Below are 25,818 nucleotides of genomic sequence, written 5' to 3' on the forward strand. Positions count from 1 at the left end.
ATTTCCCTTTGTTTGAGAACACCTCCCCAGGATGTGGGTATAACTTCACACTCATTGTATGGTCTCCACCCAATGATATAACCCACTATGACAAAATGAGCACTCACACACTCCCTAGAAGCCTTCCCTGTGTCAGATGACCTCCCTTAAGCATCTTATACAGGTAACCTTCCTAATTATATTTTCTAAAGAGTTTTCTTAATATTGTGGTTTCAGCCACTTACCTGACCATCTCCTATGTTCAAATGTTCCCCCCATCCTCCCCCCCAATTTCTTGGGCCATCTGACCCATCCTCCCACCCCTAGCCCCCCTCAAGCCCGCACCCAAAGGTATCCCTATGCCCTCATTTTATCCCTTCCCTGTACAAATATTTACCTCCAGCTTATCATAGATTTCACCCATTTAGGTGTCAGCTCGCAACCTTTCTCTCCCCCCAACTCCCTTTAACTTTATCATCCAGTCTCTAGCTCTCTGAGACAGCTTAGTTTACTTATTTCACATCAGTGAGGTCATGTACTATTTGTCCTTCAATGCCTGGCGTGCTTCACTCAACATAAGGTCCTCAAGATTCATCTGTGTTATCACATGTGTTTGTACTGTATTCCTTCTTATAGCTGAGTAGTATTCCATTGTATTTATATACCACATTTTATTTATCCATTCATCTGTTGATGGGCCTTTGGGTCGATTCCAGCTTTTGGCAATAGTGAACAATGCTGCTATGAACATTGGTGTGCATATATCAGTTTGTGTCCTTGTTTTCAGTTCTACTGGGTATATATCCAGCAGTGGAGTTGCTGGGTCATATGGCATATCTATAGCTAGTCCTTCAGAATGGCTGGATCCTTCTGCATTCCCACAAGCAGTGAATAAGTGTTCCCATTCCTTCACATCCTGTCCAGCACTTGTAGTCTTCTGTTTTTTTGATAGCTGCTAGTCTCATGGGAGTAAGATGGTATCTCATTGTAGTTTTGATTTGCATTTCCCTAACAGCTAGTGATTGGGAGCAATTTTTATGTTCTTTTTATCCATTTGTAGTTCTTTGGAGAAGTGTCTGTTTAAATCTCCTGCCCATTTTATAAATGGGTTGTTTGTCTTTTTATTTTCAAGATATAGGAGTTCTTTATATATGCAGGATATTAGTCTCCTATCAGATATACGGTTACCAAATATTTTCTCCCATTGAGTAGGCTGTCTTTTCACTTTTGTGACAAACTCCTTTGAGGTGCAAAAGGCTTTAATTTTGAGGAAGTCCCATTTATCTATTTGTTCTTTTGTTGCTCGTGCTTTTGGTGTAAAGTTGGTGAAGCCATTTCCCATTATAAGGTCCTGTAGATATTTCCCTACACTGCTTTCCAAGGTCTTTATGGTCTTGGCTCTTATATTTGGGTCTTTGATCCATCTTGAGTTTATTTTTGTATAAGGTGTGAGTTGGTCATCTTCTTTTATTCTTTTACATATGGATATCAGTTCTCTAGGCACCATTTTTTGAAGAGGCCATTCTCTCCCAGTTGAGTGGGTTTGGTGGCTTTGTCAAATATCATGTGATTGTATATATGAGGATCTATATCAGAACTCTCAATTCACTTCCATTGGTCAGTGTGTCTCTCCTTGTGCCAATACCATGCCGTTTTTACTACTGTAGCTTTGTAGTATGTTTTGAAGTCAGGTAGTGTGATTCTCCAATTTTCTTTTTCTTTTTTTAATATGTCTTTGACTTTTCAGGGCCTCTTTCTTTTCCAAATTAATTTCGTAGTTAGTTTTTCTAGTTCATTAAAGAATTCTGTGTTGATTTTTATTGGGATTACATTAAATCTATAGATCAGTTTTGGTAGAATAGACATCTTAATAATATTTAGTCTTCCTAATCATGAACAGGGAATATTCTTCCATTTATTTAGGTCTTCTTTGATTTCCTTGAACAGTGTTGTATAGTTTTCTGTGTATAAGTCTTTTACATCTTTAGTTAAATTTATTCCTAGGTATTTGATTTTTTTATTGCCTATTGTAAATGGTATTTGTTTCTTGATTTCCTCCTGAGCTTGCTCATTATTGGTGTACAGAAATGCTACTCATTTTTGCTCATTGATCTTTTTTTTTAAATTTATTTCTCTCCCCTTCCCCCCCACCCTGGGTTGTCTGTTCTCTGTGTCTATTTGCTGTGTCTTCTTTCTCCGCTTGTGTTGTTATCAGCAGCATGGGAATCTGTGTTTCTTTTTGTTGCGTCATCTTGTTGTGTCAGCTGTCCGTGTGGTTGGCAACATTCTGCGCAGTCTGCACTTTCTTTTGCCCTGGGCGGCTCTCCTTAAGGGGTGCACTCTTGTGCGAGGGGCTCCCCTAGGCGGGGGACACCCCTGTATGGCAGGGCACTCCTTGTGCGCATCAGCACTGCTCATGGGCCAGCTCCACATGGGTCAAGGAGGCCTGGGGTTTGAACCGTGGACCTCCCATGTGGTAGACAAACGCCCTAAGCACTGGGCCAAGTCCGCCTCTGCTCATTGATCTTATAACCTGTGACTTTACTGGACTCATTTATAAGTTCTAGAAGGTTTCTTGTAGACTTCTCAGGGTTTTCTATGTATAGGATTATGTCATCTGCAAATAGTGAAAATCTGGCTTCTACCTTTCTAGTTTGGATACCTTTTATGTCTGATTCTTGCCTCAGTGCTCAAGCAAGTACTTCTAACACAATATTAAATAGAAGGGGTGATAGTGGGCATCCTTGTCTTGTTCCTGATCTTACTGCCTCATTTTTTGAGGTACCCTGGTTAGTTGCATAGATATTTATGACTGTTAATTTCTTCCTGGTACACTCTTTTATTAATGTATTAATATAATGACCTTCTCTATCTCTTGTAACTTTTTGCATTTACATTCTGTTGTGTCCAATATTAGTATAGCTACTCCTCTCTCTTTTTTTTTTTAAGTTTTATTTTATTTATTTATACCCCCCTTGTTGCTTGCTTGCTGTCTGCTCTCTGTGTCCATTTGCTGTGCGTTCTTCTGTATCTGCTTGTCTCCCTTTGTTGCATCATCTTGCTGCGCCAGCTTTCCATGGGCACATGCTGTCAGGTTTCCATGGGTGTGGGCCAGCTTGCCTTCACTAGGAAGTGAACCCAGGGCCTCCCAAATGGTAGACAGGAGCCCAGTTGATTGAGCCACATGCGCTTCCCTTCTGCTCTCTTTTGGCTACTGTTTGCCTCTTGTAGGCAGCATATGGATGGCTCATGTTTTATTATCCATCTTTTAGCCTATATCTCTTGATTTTGGGGATTTTAATCCATTCACATTCAGTGATATCACTGTAAATGCATTATTTACTTCCACTGTTTTATTCTTTGGTTTTCATATGCCACATCTTATTTTTGTCTGTCTTTTTACTCCTTTGGTTATCCTTTCAAATCATATTTGAAAGACAGTTTTTCTGGATAAAGAATTCTCAACTGGCAGCTTTTCTCTTTTAGTATCCTTATTTTATCATACCACCGTCTTCTCGCCTCTGTGTTTTCTGATGAGAAATCCTCAGTCTTTTTTTTTTTTTAAGATTTATTTTATTTATTTATCTCTCCCCATCCCCTTGTTGTTGGTACTTGCTGTGTCTGTTTGTCTTCTTTGTTTCTTCTGGAGGCACTGGGAACTGAACCCAGGACCTCTGATGTGGGAGGGAGGTACCTAATCATTTGAGCCATCTCCATTCTCTGATTTGTAGTGTCTCGTTATGTTTTTACCCTTGTGTCTCTTGTTGTGTCATCTTGTTGTGCCACTTGCTGTTCTGTTCATCCTCTTTAGGAGGCACCAGGAACCTTTGCTCCCTGCTTTGTTGGGTCTCTTATGTTTTTCTTCTTTTCTCTCTTGTTGCATCATCTTGTTGTGTCAGCTTGCCACCTCTGCCAATTGCACCAGCTGTCTTCTTTAGGAGGCAGACACCAGGAACCTAACTATGGACCTCCCAGGTGATAGGCAGGAGCCCAATCACTTGAATCATATCTGCTTCCCCTGCACTAAGTCTTACTGAGCCTTCTTTATATGTGATGGTTTGCTTCTCCCTTGCTGCTATCAGAATTTTTTCTTTGTTTTTGATGTTTGACATTCTGTATTATATGTGCCTTGGAGTAGGTCTATTCACATTTATTCTGATTGGGGCATACTGAGCTTCTTGGACATGTAAGTTCATATCTTTCATGAGAGTTGGGAAATTTCCAGCTATTATTTCCTCAAATACTCTTTCAACCCCTTTCCCTTCTCTTCTCCTTCTTGAACTCCCACGGCACATATATTATTGTGTTTCAGGTTGTTATCTAACTCTGTGAGCACCTGCTCAAATTTTCCCATTCTTTTCTCTCTATATATCCTTTCTCTTCAATTTCAGCTGTTCTGTCTTCTGCATCATTTATTCTTTCTTCTCTCATTTTGAGTCTGCTGTCATATGCCTCTAATGTGTTTTTTCCCCATCAAACCTATTTTAATGATACATATTAATAAAGCATATGGTTCATCCAAAATGTACAATCAGTGGTATTTGGTATAATCACATAGTTGTGCCTTCATCACTTCAGTCATTATTAGAGCATTTTCATTATTTCAATGATAGTAGTAGTAAATAAAAATCAGACAAACAAAATTTCTCACTTCTCAAACTCTATGCTTTGTGCTCTCTTTGGCAGCACATATACTAAAATTGGAACGATACAGAGATTAGCATGGCCCCTGTGCAAGGATGACATGCAAATCTGTGAAGCATTCCATATTTAAAAAACCAAACAAAACAAAACTCTATGCTTCCCCCACTGTACATAGTTCCTGCTTCTGGCTATTCTATGCAATGTGTATAATCAGTGGCTTTTAGTATAATCACAATGTTGTACATTCATCATCTCAAAAATTTTATAACAATTTCATCACTCCAAAAAAGAAAGACTCCACACCCTTTAGCATTCCTTCTTCAGACCTACATAACCACTAATCTCATTTCATCTTTATAAATTGATTTATATTTACATTTTATATAAATGGAATCATACAATATGTAGTACTCTGTCTGGTCCCTTTACATAATATGATTTTTTTCCTGATGTTAACATATTGTAGTATTAACTTACATTTGTTCAGTTTTAAAGAAAAATGGTCCTATATATGCAATTCTACCCATATTCATTATTTTTTAAAGACTTATTTATTTATCCCCCCGCATCGGCTGCTTGCTGTCTGCTCTCTCTGTCCATTTTCTGCATGTTCTTCTTGTTGCGTCATCTTGCTGCACCAGCTCTCTGTGGGTGTGGGCTGTCAGCTCTCTGTGGGTATGGGCTGTCCACTCTCCGCAGGCATGGGCCAGCTTGCCTTCACAAGGAGGCCCTGGGAAGTGAACCCAGGCCCTCCCATGTGGTTGATGGGAGCCCAATCAATTGAGCCACATCTGCTTCCCCCCATATTCATTTTTCACATAATATATTTATATTTCACATAATATATTTAGTTCGTACTAGGGCAGTCATGAAGTATTTGTCTTTATGTCTGGCTTGCTTTACTTAACATAATGTCCTCTAGGTTCATCCATGTTATCATATGTTTCACGACTTCATTTTTTTCTTACTGCTGCATAATATTCCATCATGTGAATATGCCACAATTTGTTTATTCATTCATCAGTTGATGGGCAATTAGGTTATTTCCAAATTTTGGCTATTGTGTATAATGCTCCTATGAACATTGGTGTGCAGATATCTATTCGTGTCACTTCTCTCAGTCCTTCTGGGTTTATACCTAGCAATGGTAGTGCCATGTCCCATGGCAAGTCTATATTCACTTTGTTAGGATCAGCCAAACCCTCCTCCACAGTGACTGTACCATTCTATATTCCCACCAACAGTGAATAAGTGTTCCTATCTCTCCACATCCTCTCCAACATTTACAGTTTTCTGACTCTAATAGTGGCAAGTCTAATAGGTGTGAAATTATATCTCACTGTAGTTTTTTTTAAAGATTTATTTTATTTATTTTACTTATTTCTCCCCATCCCCTCATTGTTTGCACTTGCTGTGCCTCATTTTAGTTTTGATTTTCATTTCTGTAATCGCTAGTCATGTTGAACATGGTTTCATGTGTTTCTTCACCATTTATATTTCTTCTTTAGACAGTTGTCTTTGCAAGTCTTTTGCCCATTTTTTAATCAGATACTTTCTTTTTATTGTTGAGTTTATGAGTTTCTTATATATCATGAATATTAAACCCTTTTCAGATAGGTGACTGCCAAATATTTTCTCCCACTGAGTTAGCCGTCTTTTCACCATTTTGACAAAGTTCTTTGAGGTGCAAAAGTGTTTAATTTTGAAGAGATCCCGTTTATCTATTTTTTCTTTTGTTGCTTGTGGTTTAGGCGTAAGGTTTAAGAATCTACTGCCTGCCACAAGATTTTTTTTAAAGGGTTTAATGTCTTTTCAATTATAAAAATAGCATCACATGTTTTAGTATAACAGATTCATGTAAAACAAAAGTGCAAAGTAAAAATGAAAAATTTCCCTTCTACCAGTCTCATTGCCTGGCTATTGTAACTTTTTACATTGTTTCTTTTCTGATTTTATTCTGCCTATATACTTGTGTATACCTTTATCTACTTGTATGATATATCTGTATCTGTATTATATTCACAATGTTTTCTAATTTTATAGAATAATTACTATGAACTAGGAAGTGTGGTACGAACTATACATGAATTTTAACATGCAATCCCCATGAAGTATGTACTATTATTATCTTTGTTGAAGTATTTAATAAGTGGTTGAGCCAGGCTTTGGATGTGGACAGTTTAACCCCAGAGCCCCAAACTTTATTCTTCCTCTACCCAAAAAGTATTTGTTGTTGTTTTTAATAAAACTTTGATGATATTATATATATTGTTTTGCAACTCTTTTCTTTTTACTTAAGATCATATCAGAAATACCTGTCCTTATATCAAAATACATAATTCTTGATAATATCCATATACTATTCTGTTGCATGGGATAATTATCCCCCTGTTAATTAGACATTAAAATGAGCTTTTCCTTTTCTCTTTATTACAAAAAATATTATGATAAATATTTTTGTACACTAGTGTTAGTGCTTCTGTTCAGTAAATTCCTTAGAAATTTATTGGGATAGTATCTACTTTGGCAGTCTTTGAGATCCTGCTGAGACATGCATAAGCGTTACCTCTGGGATGAGTTCCCCACTCTCTTTGAAGTCTCTTAGCCTTATAAACTCATTTGTCTTTACCTTTCCCCCCTCTTATTCAAGGTCTTTTTCCAGTTGCATTTCTAGTAATCCCTCAGTGCTAGGGAGGCTCCTCTCCAGGAGTCATGTCCATGATGAGGGGGAAGGTAATGCATTTATATGCTGAGTTTGGCTTAGAGAGAGGCTCACATTTGAGCAACAAGGAGGCTCTCAGGAAGTAACTCTTAGGTACCCTATAACACTAGGCTAAGTTTCAATTTCAAGAGCAGAGGCTCATAAGCATTGTTGTCACTATTAAGGGCCCATCAATGGACCATCCTTCACTAGTCATTTCCCCTGTACTTGGGGGATTGTTGCTGTTCCGTTAGAGAATGTGGTAGTATTCTCTAGGATGGGAATTCAGTATTCTTTTGGTTTTTGTTTGAATCTCCACCCACTGTGACAATGCCCTGCCACAAGATCTTGAAGATGGTCTGTAATAGGAGATTTATGGTGGTTGTTTTTATATTTAAGTCCTTGATCCATTTTGAGTTAATTTTTGTATTAGGTGTGATATAGGGGTCCTCTTTCTTTTGGATATGGCTATCCACTTCTCCCAGCACCATTTGTTGAACAGACGGTTGTGAGGGTCAATTTCTGAGTTCTTGAATCAGTTCCATTAATCTGTCTGTTATTATGCTATAATCATGCTGTTTTTTTTTTTTTTATCATGGTAGTTAAGTAACATACTTTAAAGTCAGAAAGTGAGAGCCTGCCATCTTTGTTCTTCTTTTTTAAGACATTTGTTTTTACTATGCAGGGCCCCTTATACTTCTAAATAATTTGATTATTGACTTTATGATTTCTGCAAAAAAGGCTATTGGGATTTTTATTGGGATTTCATTGAATCTGTAAATCAGTTTGGGTAGAATTTACTTCTTAAGATATTTAGTCTTTAAATCCATGAATGCAGAATGTCTTCCCATTTATTGAAGTCTCCTTTGGTTTCTTTTAGCAATGTTTTGTAGTTTTCTGAATACAGCTTCTTTATATCCTTGATAAAATTTATTCCTAAATATTTGATTGTTTTAGTTGCTATTATAAATGGAATTTTTATTCTGATTTCCTCCTCAGATTGCACATCAATAGTGTATAGAAATGCTATTTTTTTTTGCATACTAACATTGTATTCTGCCACTTTGCTAAACTTGTTTTTTTAATTCTAGTAGACTTGTTTTGGATTTTCAGGGCAGATATAAAATCATGTCAACAGCAAAGAGTGAAAGTTTTACTTCTTCCTTTCCTATTTGGGTGCTTTTTATTTCTTTATTTAGTCTAATTGTTCCATCTAGAACTCCTAGCACAATATTGAGTAATAATGGTGACACTGAGCATCCTTGTCTTCTTCCTGATACAGCAGGAAAGGTTTCAGTCTTTCACCATTGAGTACATTGCTAGCTGTAGGTTTTTCATATATGCACTTTATCATATTGAGAAAGCTTCCTTCTATTCCTATCTTTTAGAGTGTTTTTATCAAGAAAGTGTGCTCCATTTTGTCAGGTGGCTTTTCTGCATCATTCTAGAGGATCATGTGATTTTTCTTCTTCAATTTATCAATGTGGATTATTACACTAATAATTTTCTTGTGTTATATCACCCTTGCATACCTGGGATAAAACCCATTTGATCGTCGTGCAAATTCTTTTCATCCAAATGCTTTTGGAGTCTGTTGGCAAGTATTTTGTTGAGGTTTTCTGCATCTATATTCATTAGAGATATTGGTTAGTAATATTCTTTTTTTGGTAGTATCTTTATCTGGTATTATGGTGATGGCTTCATAGAATGAGTTTGGTAGCATTCTTTCATGTTCAGTTTTTTGGGAGAGCTTGAGCAAGGTTCGTATTAATGTTCATTTTTGAATGACTGGTAGAATTCACCTATGAAGCCATCTGGTCCTGGGCTTTTCATCTTTGGGAGGTTTTTGATGACTGTTTCAATCTCTTCACTTGTGATTGGTTTGTTGAGGTTTTCTGTTTCTTCTAAAATAGTGTAGGTGGCTTGGTGGTTCATGTATTTCTAGGAATTTGTCCTCTCGTCTACATTTTCTAGTTTTTTTTTGGCATACATCTGTTCATTATATCCTCTTATGATCTCTCTTATTTCTGTGGGGTCAGTGGTAATGTCCACCACTTATTTCTGATTTTCTGTCTTCTCTTTTTCTTTGTCAGTCTAGCTAAGGGTTTGTCAATTTTATTGATCTTCTCAAAGAACCAACTTCTGATTTTGTTGATTATCTCGGTTTTTTTTTGTTGTTGTTGTTCTTGATTTCATTAATTTCTGCTCTGATCTTTCCTATTTCTTTCCTTTGGCTAGGCTTCATATTAGATTGCCTTTGTTTTTCTACTTCTTCCAGGTGTGCAGTTAGATCATCAATTTTAGCTCTTCGTTTTTACTGTAAGTATTGAGGGTTAAACATTTCACTCTCAGCACAGACTTTGAGTGTCCCTTAGGTTTTGATATGTTCTGTTTTCATATTCATTTGTCTTAAGATGTTTGCTGAATTCTCTTGCAATTTCTTCTTTGACCCACTGATTGTGTTATTTAATCTTCATATATTTATGAATTTCCCCTTTTCCTGTCCATTATTGATTTTCAGCTCCATTTTGTTATGATCTGAGAAAGCGTTTTTGTATAACTTCAGTCTTTTAACATTTTTTGACACTTGTCTTGTGACCCAACATATGGTCTGTCTTGGAAAAGGATCCATGAGCACTTGAAAAGAATATATATCTTGCTATTTTGCAGTACAATGCTTTATAGATATCTGTTGGGTCTAAGTCATTTATCGTATTATTCAAGCTCTCTGTTTCTTTATTTAGCCTCTGTCCAGATGTTTGATCCAATACCAAGAGTGGTGTATTGAAATTTCCAACTATTATTATTATTTTCAAAGACTTATTTTTTATTTATTTCTCTCCCCTTCTCCCCTCCACCCCCCCAGTTGTCTGCTCTCTGTGTCCATTCGCTGTATGCTTTTCTGTGTCCACTTGTATTCTTGTTAGTAGCACTGGGAATCTGTGCCTCTTTTTGTTGTGTCATCTTGCTGTGTCAGCTCTCCGTATGTGCAGCACCACTCCTAGGCAGGCTGCACTTTTTATCACACGGGATGGCTTTCCTTATGGGACGCACTCCTTGCATGTGGGACTCCCCTGCATGGGGAACACCCCTGCATGACACGGCACTCCTTGCCTGCATCAGCACTGTGTTTGGGCCAGCTCACCACACAAGTCAGGAGGCCCTGGGTTTGAACCCTGGACCTCCCAGGTGGTAGGTGGATGTTGCTCTATCTGTTGAGCCAAATCCGCTTCCCTCCAACTATTATTTTAGAGACATTTATTTCTTCCTTCAGCTTTGCCAGTGTGTGCCTCATGTATCTTGGGGCACTGAGGTTAGGTGCACAAATATTTAGAACAGTTATTTCTTCTCGTTGAATTGCCCCTATTACTACATATATATATATTTTTTTTCTCTTTATTTTTTAATGTTACATTAAAAAACATGAGGTCCCCATATACCCCTCACCCCCCTCACCCCACTCCTCCACCCATAACAACAACCTCTTCCATCATCATGAGACATTCATTGCATTTGGTGAATACAGCCCTTTTATTATAATAATATATAATTTCATCCCTTATAACAGTTTTGCATTTAAAATCTATTTTTTCTCCAGCTCTTTTTTCAGTTACTGTTTGCATGGAATCTTTTTCCATTCTTTCACTTTTAACCTGATTGTGTCCTTATGTCTGAGGTGAGTCTCTTGTAGACAACATATAGATGGCTCATATTTTTTTATCCATTATGTCAGTCTGGATTTTCTGAGAGGGGTATCAAGCCATTAACTTTCAATGTTATAATTGTAAAGGTATCACTTACGTCATCCATTTCCACCTTTGGCTTTCTATTATCATATCATACTGTAGTCATCTTTTTTACCCTTTCTAATAATCTTTATTTCTACACTCTTCTCCAAGTCTCTTGCCCTTTTTTTTTTCCTTTCAGGCTGCAGCACTCCCTTTAGTATATCTTATAATTTTGGTCTTTTGATAACACATTCTATCAGTTTTAGTTTGTCTGTGAAGACCTTGAACTCCCCTTCATTTTAGAAGGACAGCTCTGCCAGACACATAATTCTTGGCTGGCAGTTTTTCTCTTTCAATACCTTAACAATACTTTCTTTTCTCCTCCATGGCTTCTGAGGAGAGGTCAGCACTTAATCTTATAAAGTTGCCCTTGTATGTAATGCTTTGCTTTTCTCTTGCTACTTGCAAAATCTTATCACTGATATTTGTCACTCTGAATAGTAGGTGTCTCAGGGTAAGTCTGTTCATGTTTATTCTATTTGAGGAGCATTGCCCTTCTTGGATATTGATATTTATGGCTTTCATAAGGGTAGGGAAGCTTTCAGTCATTATTTCCTCAAATATTTTCTGCCCATTTTCCCTTCTTCTTCTGGGACACTGATAATACATGTGTTTTTGTGTCTCATGTTATTCAATTCCCTGCACCTTTCTGTTCTTCTGTCTTTTCCAGTTCAAATGTTGTCTTTGAAATCACTTATTCTGCCTTCAGGCAATTCAAATCAGTTCTTATGTGCCTCCAATATATATTTTAACCTCATCCACTCTGTCTTTCATTCCCATAAGGTGTGTTAGTTTTCTTTGCAGACTTTCAAATTGTTCTTTATGCTCACCCAGTGTCTCCTTAATATCCTTTATCTCTTTAGTCATATTTTCTTTCAATGCTTTAAATTGATTTAGGAGAGTTGTATGATTATCATTGATTAATTGTCTTAAATCTAGAATCTATTTAAGATATTTGGTTTGTTCCTTTGTCTGGGCTGGGCCATCTCTTCCTGTTTCCTGTATGACTTGTAAATTTTTGCTGATGCCTAGCCATCTGATAGGTTGGTGAATTTACTCTGATGGCCAATTTCTCTCTCTTGCCTATTATTTTTTCACAGCTCTTCTTTGATATTTGGTTCAACTTATCCTAGTTTTTAAGATTGCCCAGATTAAGTTATTCAAAAATCATGTCAGGGACTTCATAATGGGGCACAGACTTTCTCCCAGGGATGGGGTAGAGAGAGCTCTAAAAGCAGTCTTTCTCCTTGGAATTTCCAGACCCGCCAGCAGATGGAGCTTGTTGGCACTCCTTTCCATGGAGGTATATCTCTATAGAGTTTCCTTCTTTTCCCTCTCGCCTTAGCTGAAAATCACTGCAGGCTCTGCTGGCCCAATTCACTGAAGAAAAGCCCTTGACTCCCCCTCCTTTTTCTTCTGTAACAGCCAACAGGGAAGACGTCTTCTTCCCTCTCAGTCAGCGGTAATGAGGCAGGGGTTTTAACCCCACTGAACATTGTGGGGGTGGGGGTGGGGGTGGCCAGGAGGTTCAGTTTGTTGTTTTGGCTTCTTCCTTTCTCTGTCCCTCACTCTCCTGGGAGCTGTGAAGCACCATTCTGCTCTGTTGACCCCCAAAGCATGTCCTGTAGGCAGCCTTTGGCTCTTTCTCCATTGTTTTTGTGAGACAGCTGATCTAATTGGATTAGATGGCCTAATCTGAGGTCATCTTCCCATCTCTAATGTGTGTTTTTTATACACTTTTAAAAATATTTTATTTTTTTGTCTAATGTGTGTGTGTGTTTTTAACATGGAATGTGTCACAAATTTGCGGATCGTCCTTGCTCAGGGGCCATGCTAATCTCTGTATCGCTTCAATTTTAGTATATGTGCTGCCGAAGTGAGCACTCTAATGTGTGCTTTTTTTAAAGATTTGTTTTTTAAATTTCTGCCCCCCTCCCATTCCCCCTGTTGTCTGCTCTCTGTGTCCATTCACTGTGTGTTCTTCTGTGTCTTCTTGTATTCTTATTAGGTGGCTCCAGGAACTGATCCTGGGACTTTCTGGAGTGGGAGAGGGGCAAATACTCTCTTGTGCTACCTCAACTCTCTGTTCTGCTACATCTTCTTATTTTTCTCTTCTGTGTCTCTTGTTGCGTCATCTTGCTGTGCCAGCTCTCAGTGTCGGCTGGCACTCCTGTGCAGGGTGACTTTCCTGTGCTGGGTGGCATTCCCATGCAGGGGAATGCTCTTGTGTGGGGCAGCATTCCAGCATGGACCAGCACTCCGTGTGGGTCAGCTCACCACGTGAACCAGCTTTCCCTCACCAGGAGGCTCTGGGCATCGAACCCCGACCTCATATATGGTAGACGGGAGCCCAATTGGTTTAGCCACATCCATTTCCCTCTAATGTATTTTTTATTTCACCTATCATTTCTTTCATTCCTATGAGCTCTGTCACTTTTCTGTTGAGGTTTTCAAATTCTTCTTTGTGCTCAGCTCAATGTCTTCTTGATGTCATTTATCTCTTTAGCCTTATTGCCTTTCAATTCATTAATTTGATTTTGGAAATTTGTGTGTATCCCATTGATTAGTTGTCTCAAATCCTGTGTCTTATCTGGGGCTTTGATACATTCCTTTGCTCGGGCCATTTCTTCCATTTTCTTAGTATGGCTTGTAGTTTTTTGCTGATGTCTAGATATCTTTTCTTTACTCTGATTCTTAATTTTTATCTCTTGTGCAGGGATTTAGTGGTAGGAGTCTGTGTGTTACAGTTGGTCTTTGATTCTTGGTTCAACCTGTTTTGGGTCTTTAGGATTGTCCCCATTAGTTACTCAAATCTGGGCCCTTGGCCCAGTATTTGTTTGCAACCCACTTCCAATATTCTTGGGAGGGCGGCTGTAAAGCCTGGAAAAACCCTTGTTTATTTACTTTCTTTTTTTTTAAGATTTATTTATTTCTCTCCCCTTCCCCCCATCCCAGTTGTCTGTTCTCTGTGTCTATTTGCTGCGTCTTTTTCTTTGTTCGCTTCTGTTGTCAGTGGCACGGGAATCTGTATTTCTTTTTTGTTGCGTCATCTTGTTGTGTCAGCTCTCCGTGTGTGGGGCACCATTCCTGGGCAGGCTGCACTTCTCTTTCACGCTGGGCGGCTCTCCTTATGGGAGGCACTCCTTACGCGTGGGGCTCCCCTACGCGGGGGACACCCCTGCATGGCAGGGCACTCCTTGCACGCATCAGCACTGCGTGTGGGCCAACTCCACACAGGTCAAGGAGGCCCGCAGACCTCCCATGTGGTAGACGGACACCCTAACCACTGGGCCAAGTCTGCTTCCCTGTTTATTTACTTTTAATTTCTTCATATGCACTTTCTTGGCCCACCAGCAGATGGTATTTTTCAACAGCCCTCTCTCTTTAAACTCTGGTGGGATTGTGTTTGCTACAACACCTATCACAATGGTGTGACAGAGAATCCTGCTTCAAGGCTATTCAGAGCCTGGTAGATCAAACATTCTCCGAGGCTGTGCTGCAACCTTTGATGGCAGCTTCTTCCCTTTTTCCAGGACGGAAATAATTCTATCCCCTCTGTGTCCTCAACACCCAGTCCCAGTAAGTAGGAAAGGTGTTTGAGAGGGTTGGATCTCTTTCATCCCTGCCTGCTCCCAGAACCAACAATGGCACAGCCCCACCTGGCCTGGAAGGGCTCGTGGGTCACAGGGGACCAAATTTATTTGCCAAAAGCTGATTCAGTCTTCGGCTGCATCCTTCTCTCTCCCCTTTCTTTGTGAGCTAGATCCCTGTGGTCCTCTTTGTCCACAGCAGCTGGCCAGAGGCCAGAGAATGCAAAGCTATCTGCTTGGAGAATGGGGAATGGGCACTTTAATCAGTTTTGTTATTGATATTCTTTTCATTTGCCCCTCTCTCTTCTGGTTGGCATCTAGCCTTCCCCTGCTGTTGTAAGCCATTTTTGCCTGTCCTTTACCCGTTTTTCTGATAGAAATGAGTCCTGTGTCTCTGTAATTTGCCATCTTCTCTGAATTTGATATTTAGAATGATGGAGAGGCGTGATTTTTGTATCTTCTTTTCCTTTTTAGGTGTGGTTTCAGAACCATAGAGCGCGACAGTTAAAGGCACAGCGACCAAAGTCTGGATACTTCTTAGAAGAAGATCAAACTCATGTTCAGGATCAGCCTTTGCTTAGGACTCAAGGTGAAAACCTACCAGATCAAATGCAGTTCCTCAGTTTATCCCATTGACAGTGTAAACAACTCTGTATGATGTGCCCAAAATCTTGGGAAAGAATGCTAGGACAACAAAATATAGCTTGTTCTGGGCACCTTAGTGTCAGAGATACAAACATTGTCCCACTAGGCCAGGTAGGTTCTTAGCAAGGAAACTTATAGACATTTTTCTCCTACTGCTGCTAGGTAGTGCAGTCTTCTCTCATTTATTACCACAAGGCTTTTATCCCATTATCAGGACTGGTCTATGAGTTCCTTGTGGGGCATTCAGAGGGAATAAAGATGGTCAGAATGATACTCAGAAATTTGTGCTTAGGGATTGTATTAGCCAAAGGGGTGCTGATGCAAAACACCAGAAATTGGTTGGTTTTTATAAAGGGTATTTATTTGGGGTAGGAGCTTACAGATACCAGGCCATAAAGCATAAGTTACTTCCTTCACCAAAGTCTGTTTCCACATGTTGGAGCAAGATGGCTGCTGACGTCTGCAAGGGTTCAGGCTTCCTGGGTTCCTCTGGGCTCAGCTCCTGTTTTCTCCTCAAGGTCAGTTGTAGACTGTCAGGTGAACGGCTCTGTCTCTTTTCCTGGGGCTCCAGCTTAAGACTTCAGCATCAAACTCCAACATCAGGAACTGCCCCATACCAAGGGGTGGAGACTCAGTGCCCTAATGACGTGGCCCAATTAAAGCCCTAATCATAACTCAGTCAGGCCCAGGTACAGATCAGATTACAAACATAATCCAATATCTATTTTTGGAATTCATAACCATATCAAACTGCTCCAGAGAATGATTGTGAAAACTTGCCTAAAGCACTCTTTTGTTCCTGTGTTCTTCAAAATATTTAGGAGCAGGACACAGAAGAAATCGGATACACATGACAAGATCTCAAATCCGTATCCTAGTTCAAGCCTTTGAGAAGAACCGATTCCCTGGTATTGCTACTAGGGAAGAACTGGCTAAAGAAACAGGCATTCCGGAATCAAGAATTCAGGTAAGTTCCATGTTCATAGCACCAAATTTGTCACACCTGATTGGGTAGTGGTTTAGCCCCCTGAGATTTCGTAGAAATATTTGGACTATTTTGGGTTACCTCACAGATCCAGGGCAAAGTTATGGGATTATAAACACCCAACATTACATGTACAGTGTTGCAAAAGGAAGATTTTTCAAACGTACCTGCCAATAGTATATGCATTTAGAAACAATAGTGGGGAAGCAGATTTGGCTCAACTGATAGAGCGTCCGCCTATCACATGGGAGGTCCAGGGTTCAAACCTGGGGCCTCATGACCCATGTGGTGAGCTGGCCCACATGCAGTGCTGATGTGTGCAAGGAGTGCCGTGCCATGCATAAGGAGAGCTGCCCCACGTGAAAAAAGTACAGCCTGCCCAGGAGTGCCGCCACACACATGGAGAGCTTACACAGCAAGATGATGCAACAAAGAGACACAGGTTCCTGGTGCTGCTGACAAGAATCCAAGCGGACATGGAACACACAGTGAATAGACAAAGAGAGCAGACAACTGGGGAGGAGGGGTGGTGAAGGGGAGAGGAAAAAAAAATAGAAACAATAGCAGGCAAAAGTGGAAAAAAAAATTAAAGCTGATATCTATTTTAAGAACACTCTTTGCCAGTGTTTATTACCTGCCAGTAGTATATGCATTTAGAAACAATAGTCCTGGGTGGTACTGCAGGGACAGTTACTGGACATTGTATGTTCTGCCATGGCCCACTGGGTGGACTGGGGGAGAGTGTAAACTGTAATGTGGCCCATTGACCACGTGGTGCAGCAGTGGTCAGGGAGGTATTCACCAAGTGCAATGACCTCCCATGATGATAGAGGAGGTTGTTGTTATGGGAGGAGTGGGGTGAGGGGGGTGGGGGGGTATTTGGGGACTTCATATTTTTTTAATGTAACATTAAAAAATAAAGACAAAGAAATAAAAAAAGAAATAATAGCAGGCAAAAATGGAAAAAAATGAAAGCTGATACCTATTTTAAGAACACTCTTTGCCAGTGTTTCTTTTTTTTTTCTTCAAAAGAGCAGTTTTATTTTATTTTATTTTTTTTAAAGATTTATTTATTTATTTCTCTCCCCTTCCCCCCTCCCCACCCTGCCCTGGTTGTCTGTTCTCTGTGTCTATTTGCTGCGTCTTCTTCTTTGTCCACTTCTGTTGTCACCGGCACGGGAATCTGTGTTTCTTTTTGTTGCGTCATCTTGTTGTGCCAGCTCTCTGTGTATGCGGCTCCATTCTTGGGCAGGCTGCACTTTCTTTTACACTGGGCGGCTCTCCCTACGGGGCGCACTCCTTGCATGTGGGGCTCCCCTACGTGGGGGACACCCCTGCATGGCAGGGCACTCCTTGCGCGCATCAGCACTGCGCATGGCCAGCTGCACACAGGTCAAGGAGGCCCAGGGTTTGAACTGCGGACCTCCCATGTGGTAGACGGACGCCCTAACCACTGGGCCAAGTCTGCTTCCCCAAAAGAGCAGTTTTATTGATATATATTCATATATCATACAAATTATCCAAAGTGTACAATAAATGGCTTTCAGTATAATCACAGAGTTGTGCATTCATTACCAGAACAAATTTTAGAACAATTTCATTATTTTGAGGACACTCTTTGCCAGTGTTTCTAAACCTTGGCAGTGTTGTCGTTTTCACCAGGTAGTTCTTTGTTGTTTTAGTTTCCTAGGCTGCTGAAAGCAAATAACATGAAATGGTTCAGCTTGAACAATGGGAATTTATTCGCTTATGGTGAGGGTCTGGGAAAATGTCCAAATCAAGGCACCAATCATCCAGGCGATGGTTTCTTCCTGAAGACCAGTGGCAGCAATCCTTGGCTCCTCTGTCACATGGCAAGACATGTGGTAGCATCTCCTAGTCTCTAATGTCTTTTCTGGATTTTGTTGATTTCAACTTCTTCAATCCTGGGTGTGCTTCTCTCTCTCTGTCTTCATTCCAGTAATGAAGGACTCTGTTAATACCCACCCTCAATGAGGTGGGTCAACCCCTAATGAAGTAACCTCATCAGAAAGCCATAATTACAATGGGTTCACCCCCAAATTAATGGATTAGATTTAAGAGCATGTTTTCTTTTTTTTTTTTAAAGATTTATTTTATTTATTTCTCTCCCCTTCCCCCCCGTTGTCTGCTCTCTGTCCATTCCCTGTGTGTTCTTCTGCATCTGCTTGCATTATCAGGCAGCACCAGGAAACGGCATCTTTTTGTTGCATCATCTTGCTGCGTAAGCTCTCCATGTGTGCAGCACCACTCCTGGGTGGGCTGCACTTTTTTCACAAGGAGCGGCTTTCCTTGCAAGGTGCACTCCTGACATGTGGGGCTCCCCTGTGCAGGGGCACCCTTGCGTGGCACGGCACTCCTCGCGTGCAGCAGCACTGTGTGGGGGCCAGCTCACCACATGGGTCAGGAGACCCTGGGTATTGAACCCTGGACGCTCCGTATGGTAGGTGGATGCTCTATCAGTTGAGCCACGTCCGCTTCCCAAGAATGTTTTCTGGTGCACAGCAGCTTCACACCACCACATTTGTCATGAGGGCCTGCTCTGTGCATGGTAAGATGTTTATCAGCATTGCAGGTTTTTTTTTTTCAAGATTTATTTTTTATTTATTTTTCTCCCTTCTTTCCCCATTGTTGTCTGCTCTCTGTGTCCATTCACTGTGTGTTCTTCTTTGTCCGCTTGCATTCTTGTCAGTGGCACCAGGAAACTGTGTCTCTTTTTCTTGCATCATCTTGCTGCCTCAGCTTTCCGTGTGTGTGGCATCACTCCTGGACAGGCTGTGCTTTTTCCCTGTGGGGCGGCTCTCTTTGCAGGGGGCATTCCTTGTGCATGGGGCTTCCCTATGTGAGGGACACCCGTGCGTGGCACGGCACTCCTTGTGCGCATCAGCACTGAGTGTGGGCCAGCTCACCACATGGGCCAGGAGGCCCTGGGTTTGAACCCTGGACCTCCCATGTGGTAGGCGGATGCTTTATCTGTTGAGCCAAATCTGCTTCCCAGCATCGCAGGTTTTAATCCACTAGATGCCAGTAGAGCGTATGCTCCCAACCCCCGAGTTGTGATAACTGAAACTGAATTTATAGACATTGCCAGAAGTACTTAGGTTGAGGGCTAAAATCACCTCCATTGAGTACCTTCATCTCTTTGTTAAATGCTTGTGATTATGAGGTAAATTCACAGGGTAATATATTCAGAGCTGCTCTTAATTGTGTCTATAAACCTATGAACATAGTTATACAGTTGTGTCTGAGTCAGGTATTCCTTCAACTCATTGTCAAAGAATAGGAAGTGTCAGCCTTTTCAATAATGATTGCATATCTGAATTAGAAGGTAAATTGTAAAGACCAGATGTCTTAAACTAGAGTTTCTAGTTAATCTGTAGTTGATAGCTGAGTATCGCGGTCTCAATTTGGTTTTCTTTTGTATATGTGTGCCTATATGCATATACATACATATACATATATATGTGTGTGTGTATGCATATACATAAATATATATGCTGAACACATGGACCAGATATAGTATTATTAACTCCTGAACCAGGAAAGAACGTCTGTGCCAGAGATGGTGGTTTTTGTTTGGATGACAGGAATGACTAAGAAGGGAAAATTTTTGAGGAATGAGATTTTTTTGGGTGAAGCTGGTGGATTTCCAAATATATGCCCTATATAAAAAATGAGGGTAATAATAAAATTATAGAATTACAAAAAATGAAGCTGAAGAGTAGTGCTGGACAGTGATAAAGGCCCTGAATTCTCAGAAATCAATATAGAATACATTCCAGGCCAGGTGTAAATGATTGGCCTAATTTGGACATGTTTTAAAAGTCCAAATGATATATTTTTAATTATTCTGCGATTAGGCCTTATAGAAATAGCTCCTATGCTTTACAGGCTATGAGCAATGGAATTGGAATCTTGTGTCTTCTATTGTCCATGTCTCTCTACTCCTCACTCAGATATGGTTTCAGAACCGAAGATCTCGGCACCAAAGGCAGAGCACCAGGAGACCTGTGAATTCCTTGGGAGATACTGCAAATCTGACGGAAGAGTTGACTGTTCAGCAGCACCAAAACGACCATTCTATACTCCCAACCAGGTACCATAATTTTCTTCCCTCCAGCTCTTTCAGCATCAAGCAAAACTCTTGCCTTCTATTCTGCACATCCTTTATTCCATGGGATCCCTTTGGGGGTTGTGTGAGTCAGGCATCAAGTGTCCTGATGGTCCAGCCCACCCAGACTGTGCAGGCAGTGGAGAACCCTCACTCACCTCTGACGCTAATGAATCACGTGCCAATAGTACTGCCTCCAGGAAGGGGATTCTTAGATACTCAGACTTCTTTCAGGCCTCAACACCAAGAGAAATGCCAGGACCACAATGAACACGCTGGCCTGGGTGTACTACAGTCAAAGAACTTTTTGCAACATAAACCTGACAATAAAAAACAATTGAAGGATCTAGGTCAGCAAGACATAACTTTCTTAGTCCAGTGGTGGGATGAGTGGTGTCAAGCTCTGATTGCAGAATGGGAACCTCCTGAAGGGACACTTGGACATGCACGACCCACTGAGATAGACCTGCAGCGGCATCTGGCACAGTCAGCTGAAGAGGCATTCTCTTTACCAATGGCACCAGCAATAACTAGAAATGTCAAGCCTTTAAACCAACATCTGCCAACCACAGATTTACAGTAAAAGGCACAACCTTTTCTGAATCTAGATCCATAGGAGCAGGGCTTCCCACTACCCAAACCACCCCTCAGCAAGGAAGAGTTCGGTTTCTGCTCCACATGCTGTAAAGCTTACCAGGGCCTCAGCTTTGAAAGGAGGAAGATGTCATCCTCACAGCCCTAGTCTGTGCTTCCTTTCTTTTGATGCAGGATCAGTGGAATTTAAAGGATGATGAACATGGAAGACACAATGTTCTGAAGCAAGGCTAACACACAGAGAAGGATAAACCACTTTAAACCCAAATGCAGACTTTTATCCTGCTATAGGCAGTACTTACCTTCTCTGTTCACTTCACTGAATAAATGATTGTTTTGAAGCTGCACACTACCTCTGGAGGCACTATGGGTACCAGGCAGTGGACATGGTTTCCTGAATAATTGCATTTTCAGTTCTGACTTACAAGTTCCAGGTTTAGTTAATATCTCAAATGGGGTACTATCGTCTGGGGGCTTGATCTCCAGAGGCTTGGAATTTACAGAATCAGTTTCTGGTTTCTTTGTGCCCAACAATTGAGTTCTCAGCTTATCTCTTTCATCTAGCATTTTACTATAAGCTGCAAAGAGAAGCCAAGTCCCATTCTCTGAGTTTACTTTGGAAAGTTCTTCAGCTAAATGTCCAGGTTTACCATTTTCAAATTCTGCCTTCCATATAACTTCAGGACTCAATCTTGCTAAGTTCTCTGAAACTTTAAAACATGAATCACCTTTCCTCCAGTTTCCAATAATAGTTTCATTTCCTTGTAAGGCCTTGTCAGAAATAACTTCAGGCTCCATATTCCGACCAACAGTCTCTTCAGAGCAATCTAGGCGTTTTCATAGAGGAATCTCACAGTTCTTCCAAAAAATACTCCTACCCGTTTTTAAAACCATTCCAGCACTTCTGGGAATTTCGAAAGCACAACCCCACTCTCGGTACCAAATTCTGTATTAGTCAGGCAAAGGGGTGCTGAAGCAAAGTACCAGAAATCTTTTGGCTTTTATGAAGGGTATTTATTTGGAACAGAAGCTTACAGTTAGAAGACCGTAAAGAGTCCAACTCAAGGTTACTTCCTCACCAAAGATTGTTGCTGATCTCTGTGAAGATCATGGTTGTTGAGTGTTTGATAAGCAGTTTCGTGATACATGTGACCTCCTCCTTGCAATCATCATTTTTTGAGCAATCTTAGCAATCCATGAACTGTAATGAACTCGGAATGGGAGAAAAGGTCTACCTGCATCTTCCCTTTTGACCAGGAGGAAAGCCAAACTTGATATGAGGTTAATGTGTGGAAAATGAGGGCATGCTATATTTCCTGATGATGTGTGTCTTAGTTTGCCAAAGGGCTGCTGAGGCAAAGTACCAGAAATGGGTTGGCTTTTTAAAAAAATCAATTTTATCGATACATATGAATAAAGCATACAACTAATCCAAAGTGTGTAGTCAATGGTATTTGGGAAAATCACATAGTTGTGCATTTATCACTTCAATCATTATTAGAATATTTCATTATTTCAATAATAATAATAGACAATCTCTCATTCTCTCTTCTCCCCTGGTTGTATGTAGCTGCTATCTCTGGCTATTATTGCACATTTATTATTTTAAAGCAGCTTTATTGAGATATATTCACATATCATACACTTCATCCAAAGTGTATAATCAATGGCTTTGAGTATAATCACAATATTTTGCATTCTTTACCAAAAAATCTGCTTATTCCATTCCCTGGGCTATCTCAGCCTCTTGGGACTTCTCTGTTTTCCTGCAGTACTCTCTTTCATGTAGAAGCATCAATATGGCAGTTTCTTTTCTCTGTGTGTCGCTCTCTGTGTCTCTGTTTATATAAAGCTCCAGTTAGAGGGCAGAGAGTCACTCCTCACTGATGTAGTCCAATTAAAAGGGCCCCACACCCATAGAAATATATTAGCTCAAGAATATAATCCTTTTCTTTTTGGATTCATGAAGTAATTTTGAACTGTCAAAATGTGCATTCATAAAAATGAGTTTTTTCCCTAGTATGAGGGTTGGAATTGGGAACTGGAAACTACCTCAGTATCCAGCAATAAGAGAAAGATTAAATGTATTATGATGTATTCTGAACATATAATATTTTTTCCTTTGACTGATTTAAAACATGCAGAAAACTGCAAGGAAAATAGAACATCATACAGTCATAAAAATAAAGTCTACTGATGTTAATATTTTTACCTTTTTAGCTTTTTGATGTATTTTTGCATGTATATTTATCTGTAAAGTTTCCAATTTTATAATAAATTATATGTATTCCTAAAAATTCTAATTTGTCACCCTCTGTTAACTCCTAAAAATACAAAATGGTCTAATAAACATATGGCAGTTATATTGGTGTAATAAAAATATCTTTGAAAAATAAGTGTTCTTTTTTTAACAATTTGCCTTCTTTCCTGTTAAATTACCAAATTACCCTCAGTAGAAGTTATTGCTCCTAATATGAACTGTACATTGCTTAATTTGTGAGTTGAAACACACCCACACTTACTTTAGTGGCATAGGTCTACCTGAAAAGAATTTGATATAGCTTTTTGATAGTATTGATATGATGTCATTAGATTTTAAAAAAATGTTCCCCTGATATATAGCCAGAGATCAGAGATACTACTATCTCTATCCACATGTCCATATTTCCAACACATTTGTGAGTGTTCTCCAACTTATAAACATGAGCCTGACAATTGCATATTGAAAATCATATGTGTGTATATTTTAAAATATTATTTTTATAACTACATGTATACATGCATCGTTCTGTATTTTTATCTATATTTACATCTATATTAAATCTATGTTGCCACTCCCTTTCCCTGCCTGTATCTCTATATCTATGATAGGCTCTGAAAGGAGATTAGTAGGACCATTTTCTCTGGAGGAAAAGTGAATTTTAGTTGCTGCAAGGAGAGGTCAGACTCAGTTGCTGGAGCAAAACATGTTTAGCATCTAAAGATAGAAACCAGATTGACCAGATGTCCTGAAATCTCGTGTGACTCAGATGTTCTTTCCATGTGTGGATAGACTAGATACCCTATTCTGAAGCCAGGTTAAAGAGATGACCAATTGTGCAGCAGGTGTGGAAAGACTCCCAAAGCATCAAGGTCTCAAGGCTTTGTATGGGCTAAGCTTCTGTGGGCATCAGGTGGACCTAAGAGCCAGGTTCCTGCCAGGTTTTGGTCCAGGGCTGTAGAGGTACAAGGAAGTTTGATGCCCAGGCTAAAAGGCATTAGTACTCTCCCTAAAGGCCCTGACAGCTCAATATGCCATTCTGGGCTCTACAATTCATTGCAGAGGCCATTTAGAAGCCAGGAAAGGGCGAAAGTGACCAGCGTGTGCTGGAGGTTGGATTTATGCCTGGGTCTCAGGATCTCCTGATTCCACATAGCACCTTTCTGAAAAGGTGCTCACATCCTCCCTGAAGGACCCAGGACTTCCAGCAAGCCATTCACGTTGATCTCTGTACTGCATCTGACAGATGGACAGAAAGTTTCAGGTATGAGGCCTCAAGATTTGCTGGCCAGTCCTGGTGCAGGTTATGTAGGTCATTGAGTGCCTCAGGTGACTGCCTGTCATCGTGTGGATGGAGTCTCAGTAGTAGTAATTAGAAACTTCATCTCTAGAGGTGCAATGAAGATTTCACTTCTGGAGGGAAGTGAGGATTTAGACACTAGAGACTTAGGAATATTTTTTGATATATTGTAAAATTCACCATTTTCAAGTGTACACTTCAGTGCATTTTAGTGTATTTATAAGATTGTGTAACCATCACCAAGGCCTTAGCAGTCCCCATTTCTTTCCTCTAACCCTTGGCAATGGGTCGTCTTCCTTCTGTTTTATGGACTTACTTATTCTGGGCCTTTCATATGCATGGAATCATACAGTGTGGCCTTTGGTGTCTAGCTTCATTCACTTTGCATAATGTTTTCAAGTTTCATCTATACTGTAGCATGTATCATTACTTCATTTCTTCTTATTTATCCTTCTGGTTCATCCATTTATCAGTTGGATGGTTTTCAGTTGTTTTTTTTACAAATCAGTTTTATTGATACATAGTGATAAAGCATACAATTCATCCATAGTGGTATATGGTATAATCACATAGTTGTGTGTTCATGACTTAAATCATTATTAGACCTTTTTCAGTATTTCAATAATAATAAACAAAAACCAGACAAACAAGAAAATTCCTCACCTCTCAATGCTTCCTCCACCATACATAGCTGGTATTTCTGGCTATTTGATCCAAAGTTGTATAATCAACGGCTTTTAGTATACTCACAATGGTGTACATTCATCATCTCAAAAGTTTTAGAATAATTTCATTACTTCAGAAAGAAAGACTTCACACCCCTTAGCATTCCTTCCTCAGATCTACATAACCACTATTCTCATTTCACCTTTATAATTGATTTATATTTACATTTCATATAAATGGAATCATACAATACATAGTACTCTGTGTCTGGTCTCCTTCACTTAGTATTTTTTTTTTTTTTTGGTCTGGTATTACCATTTTGTAGTATTAACTTACATTTGTTCAGCTGCAAAGAAAAAAGAAAAATGGCCTTATGTGTACAATTCTACCCATATTCATTTTTCACATAATATATTTATATTTCACATAATACATTTAATTCATAATAGGGCAGTCACACAGTATTTGTCCTTTTGCAGCTGGCTTGCTTCACTCAACATGATGTCCTCCAGGTTCATCCATGTTGTCATAGGTTTC

The 25,818-nt window shown here is 39.8% G+C and overlaps 1 protein-coding gene and 2 non-coding genes across 10 annotated transcripts in view; 2 read left to right on the top strand and 1 right to left on the bottom strand.

Annotated features, from left to right (window-relative positions):
• The window catches only part of LOC101420517 (double homeobox protein 1-like), a 50,187-nt gene extending 26,739 nt beyond the window's left edge, over nucleotides 1–23,448 (top strand). For 7 of the 8 annotated variants that reach the window (XM_071215929.1, XM_058299324.2, XM_058299320.2 and 4 more), the window contains 3 exons: nucleotides 15,177–15,291; nucleotides 16,169–16,314; nucleotides 20,307–23,448. In XM_071215929.1, coding sequence (XP_071072030.1) covers nucleotides 15,177–15,291; nucleotides 16,169–16,314; nucleotides 20,307–21,044 — 999 coding nt within the window. In that variant the 3' untranslated portion in view covers nucleotides 21,045–23,448. The remainder of the gene's footprint in view (nucleotides 1–15,176; nucleotides 15,292–16,168; nucleotides 16,315–20,306) is intronic. The other variant, XM_058299326.2, reaches the window with a different exon arrangement.
• Nucleotides 4,650–4,753, top strand: LOC111760278 (U6 spliceosomal RNA). The gene has a single exon (XR_002794020.1). It is a non-coding gene; the product is annotated as a U6 spliceosomal RNA (small nuclear RNA).
• LOC111760279 (U6 spliceosomal RNA) lies at nucleotides 12,893–12,996 on the bottom strand. Its single transcript, XR_002794021.1, has one exon. It is a non-coding gene; the product is annotated as a U6 spliceosomal RNA (small nuclear RNA).
• Nucleotides 23,449–25,818: the final 2,370 nt, after the last annotated feature.

The sequence above is a fragment of the Dasypus novemcinctus genome, chromosome 6, assembly GCF_030445035.2.
Source record: "Dasypus novemcinctus isolate mDasNov1 chromosome 6, mDasNov1.1.hap2, whole genome shotgun sequence".
Classification (NCBI taxonomy): domain Eukaryota; kingdom Metazoa; phylum Chordata; class Mammalia; order Cingulata; family Dasypodidae; genus Dasypus; species Dasypus novemcinctus.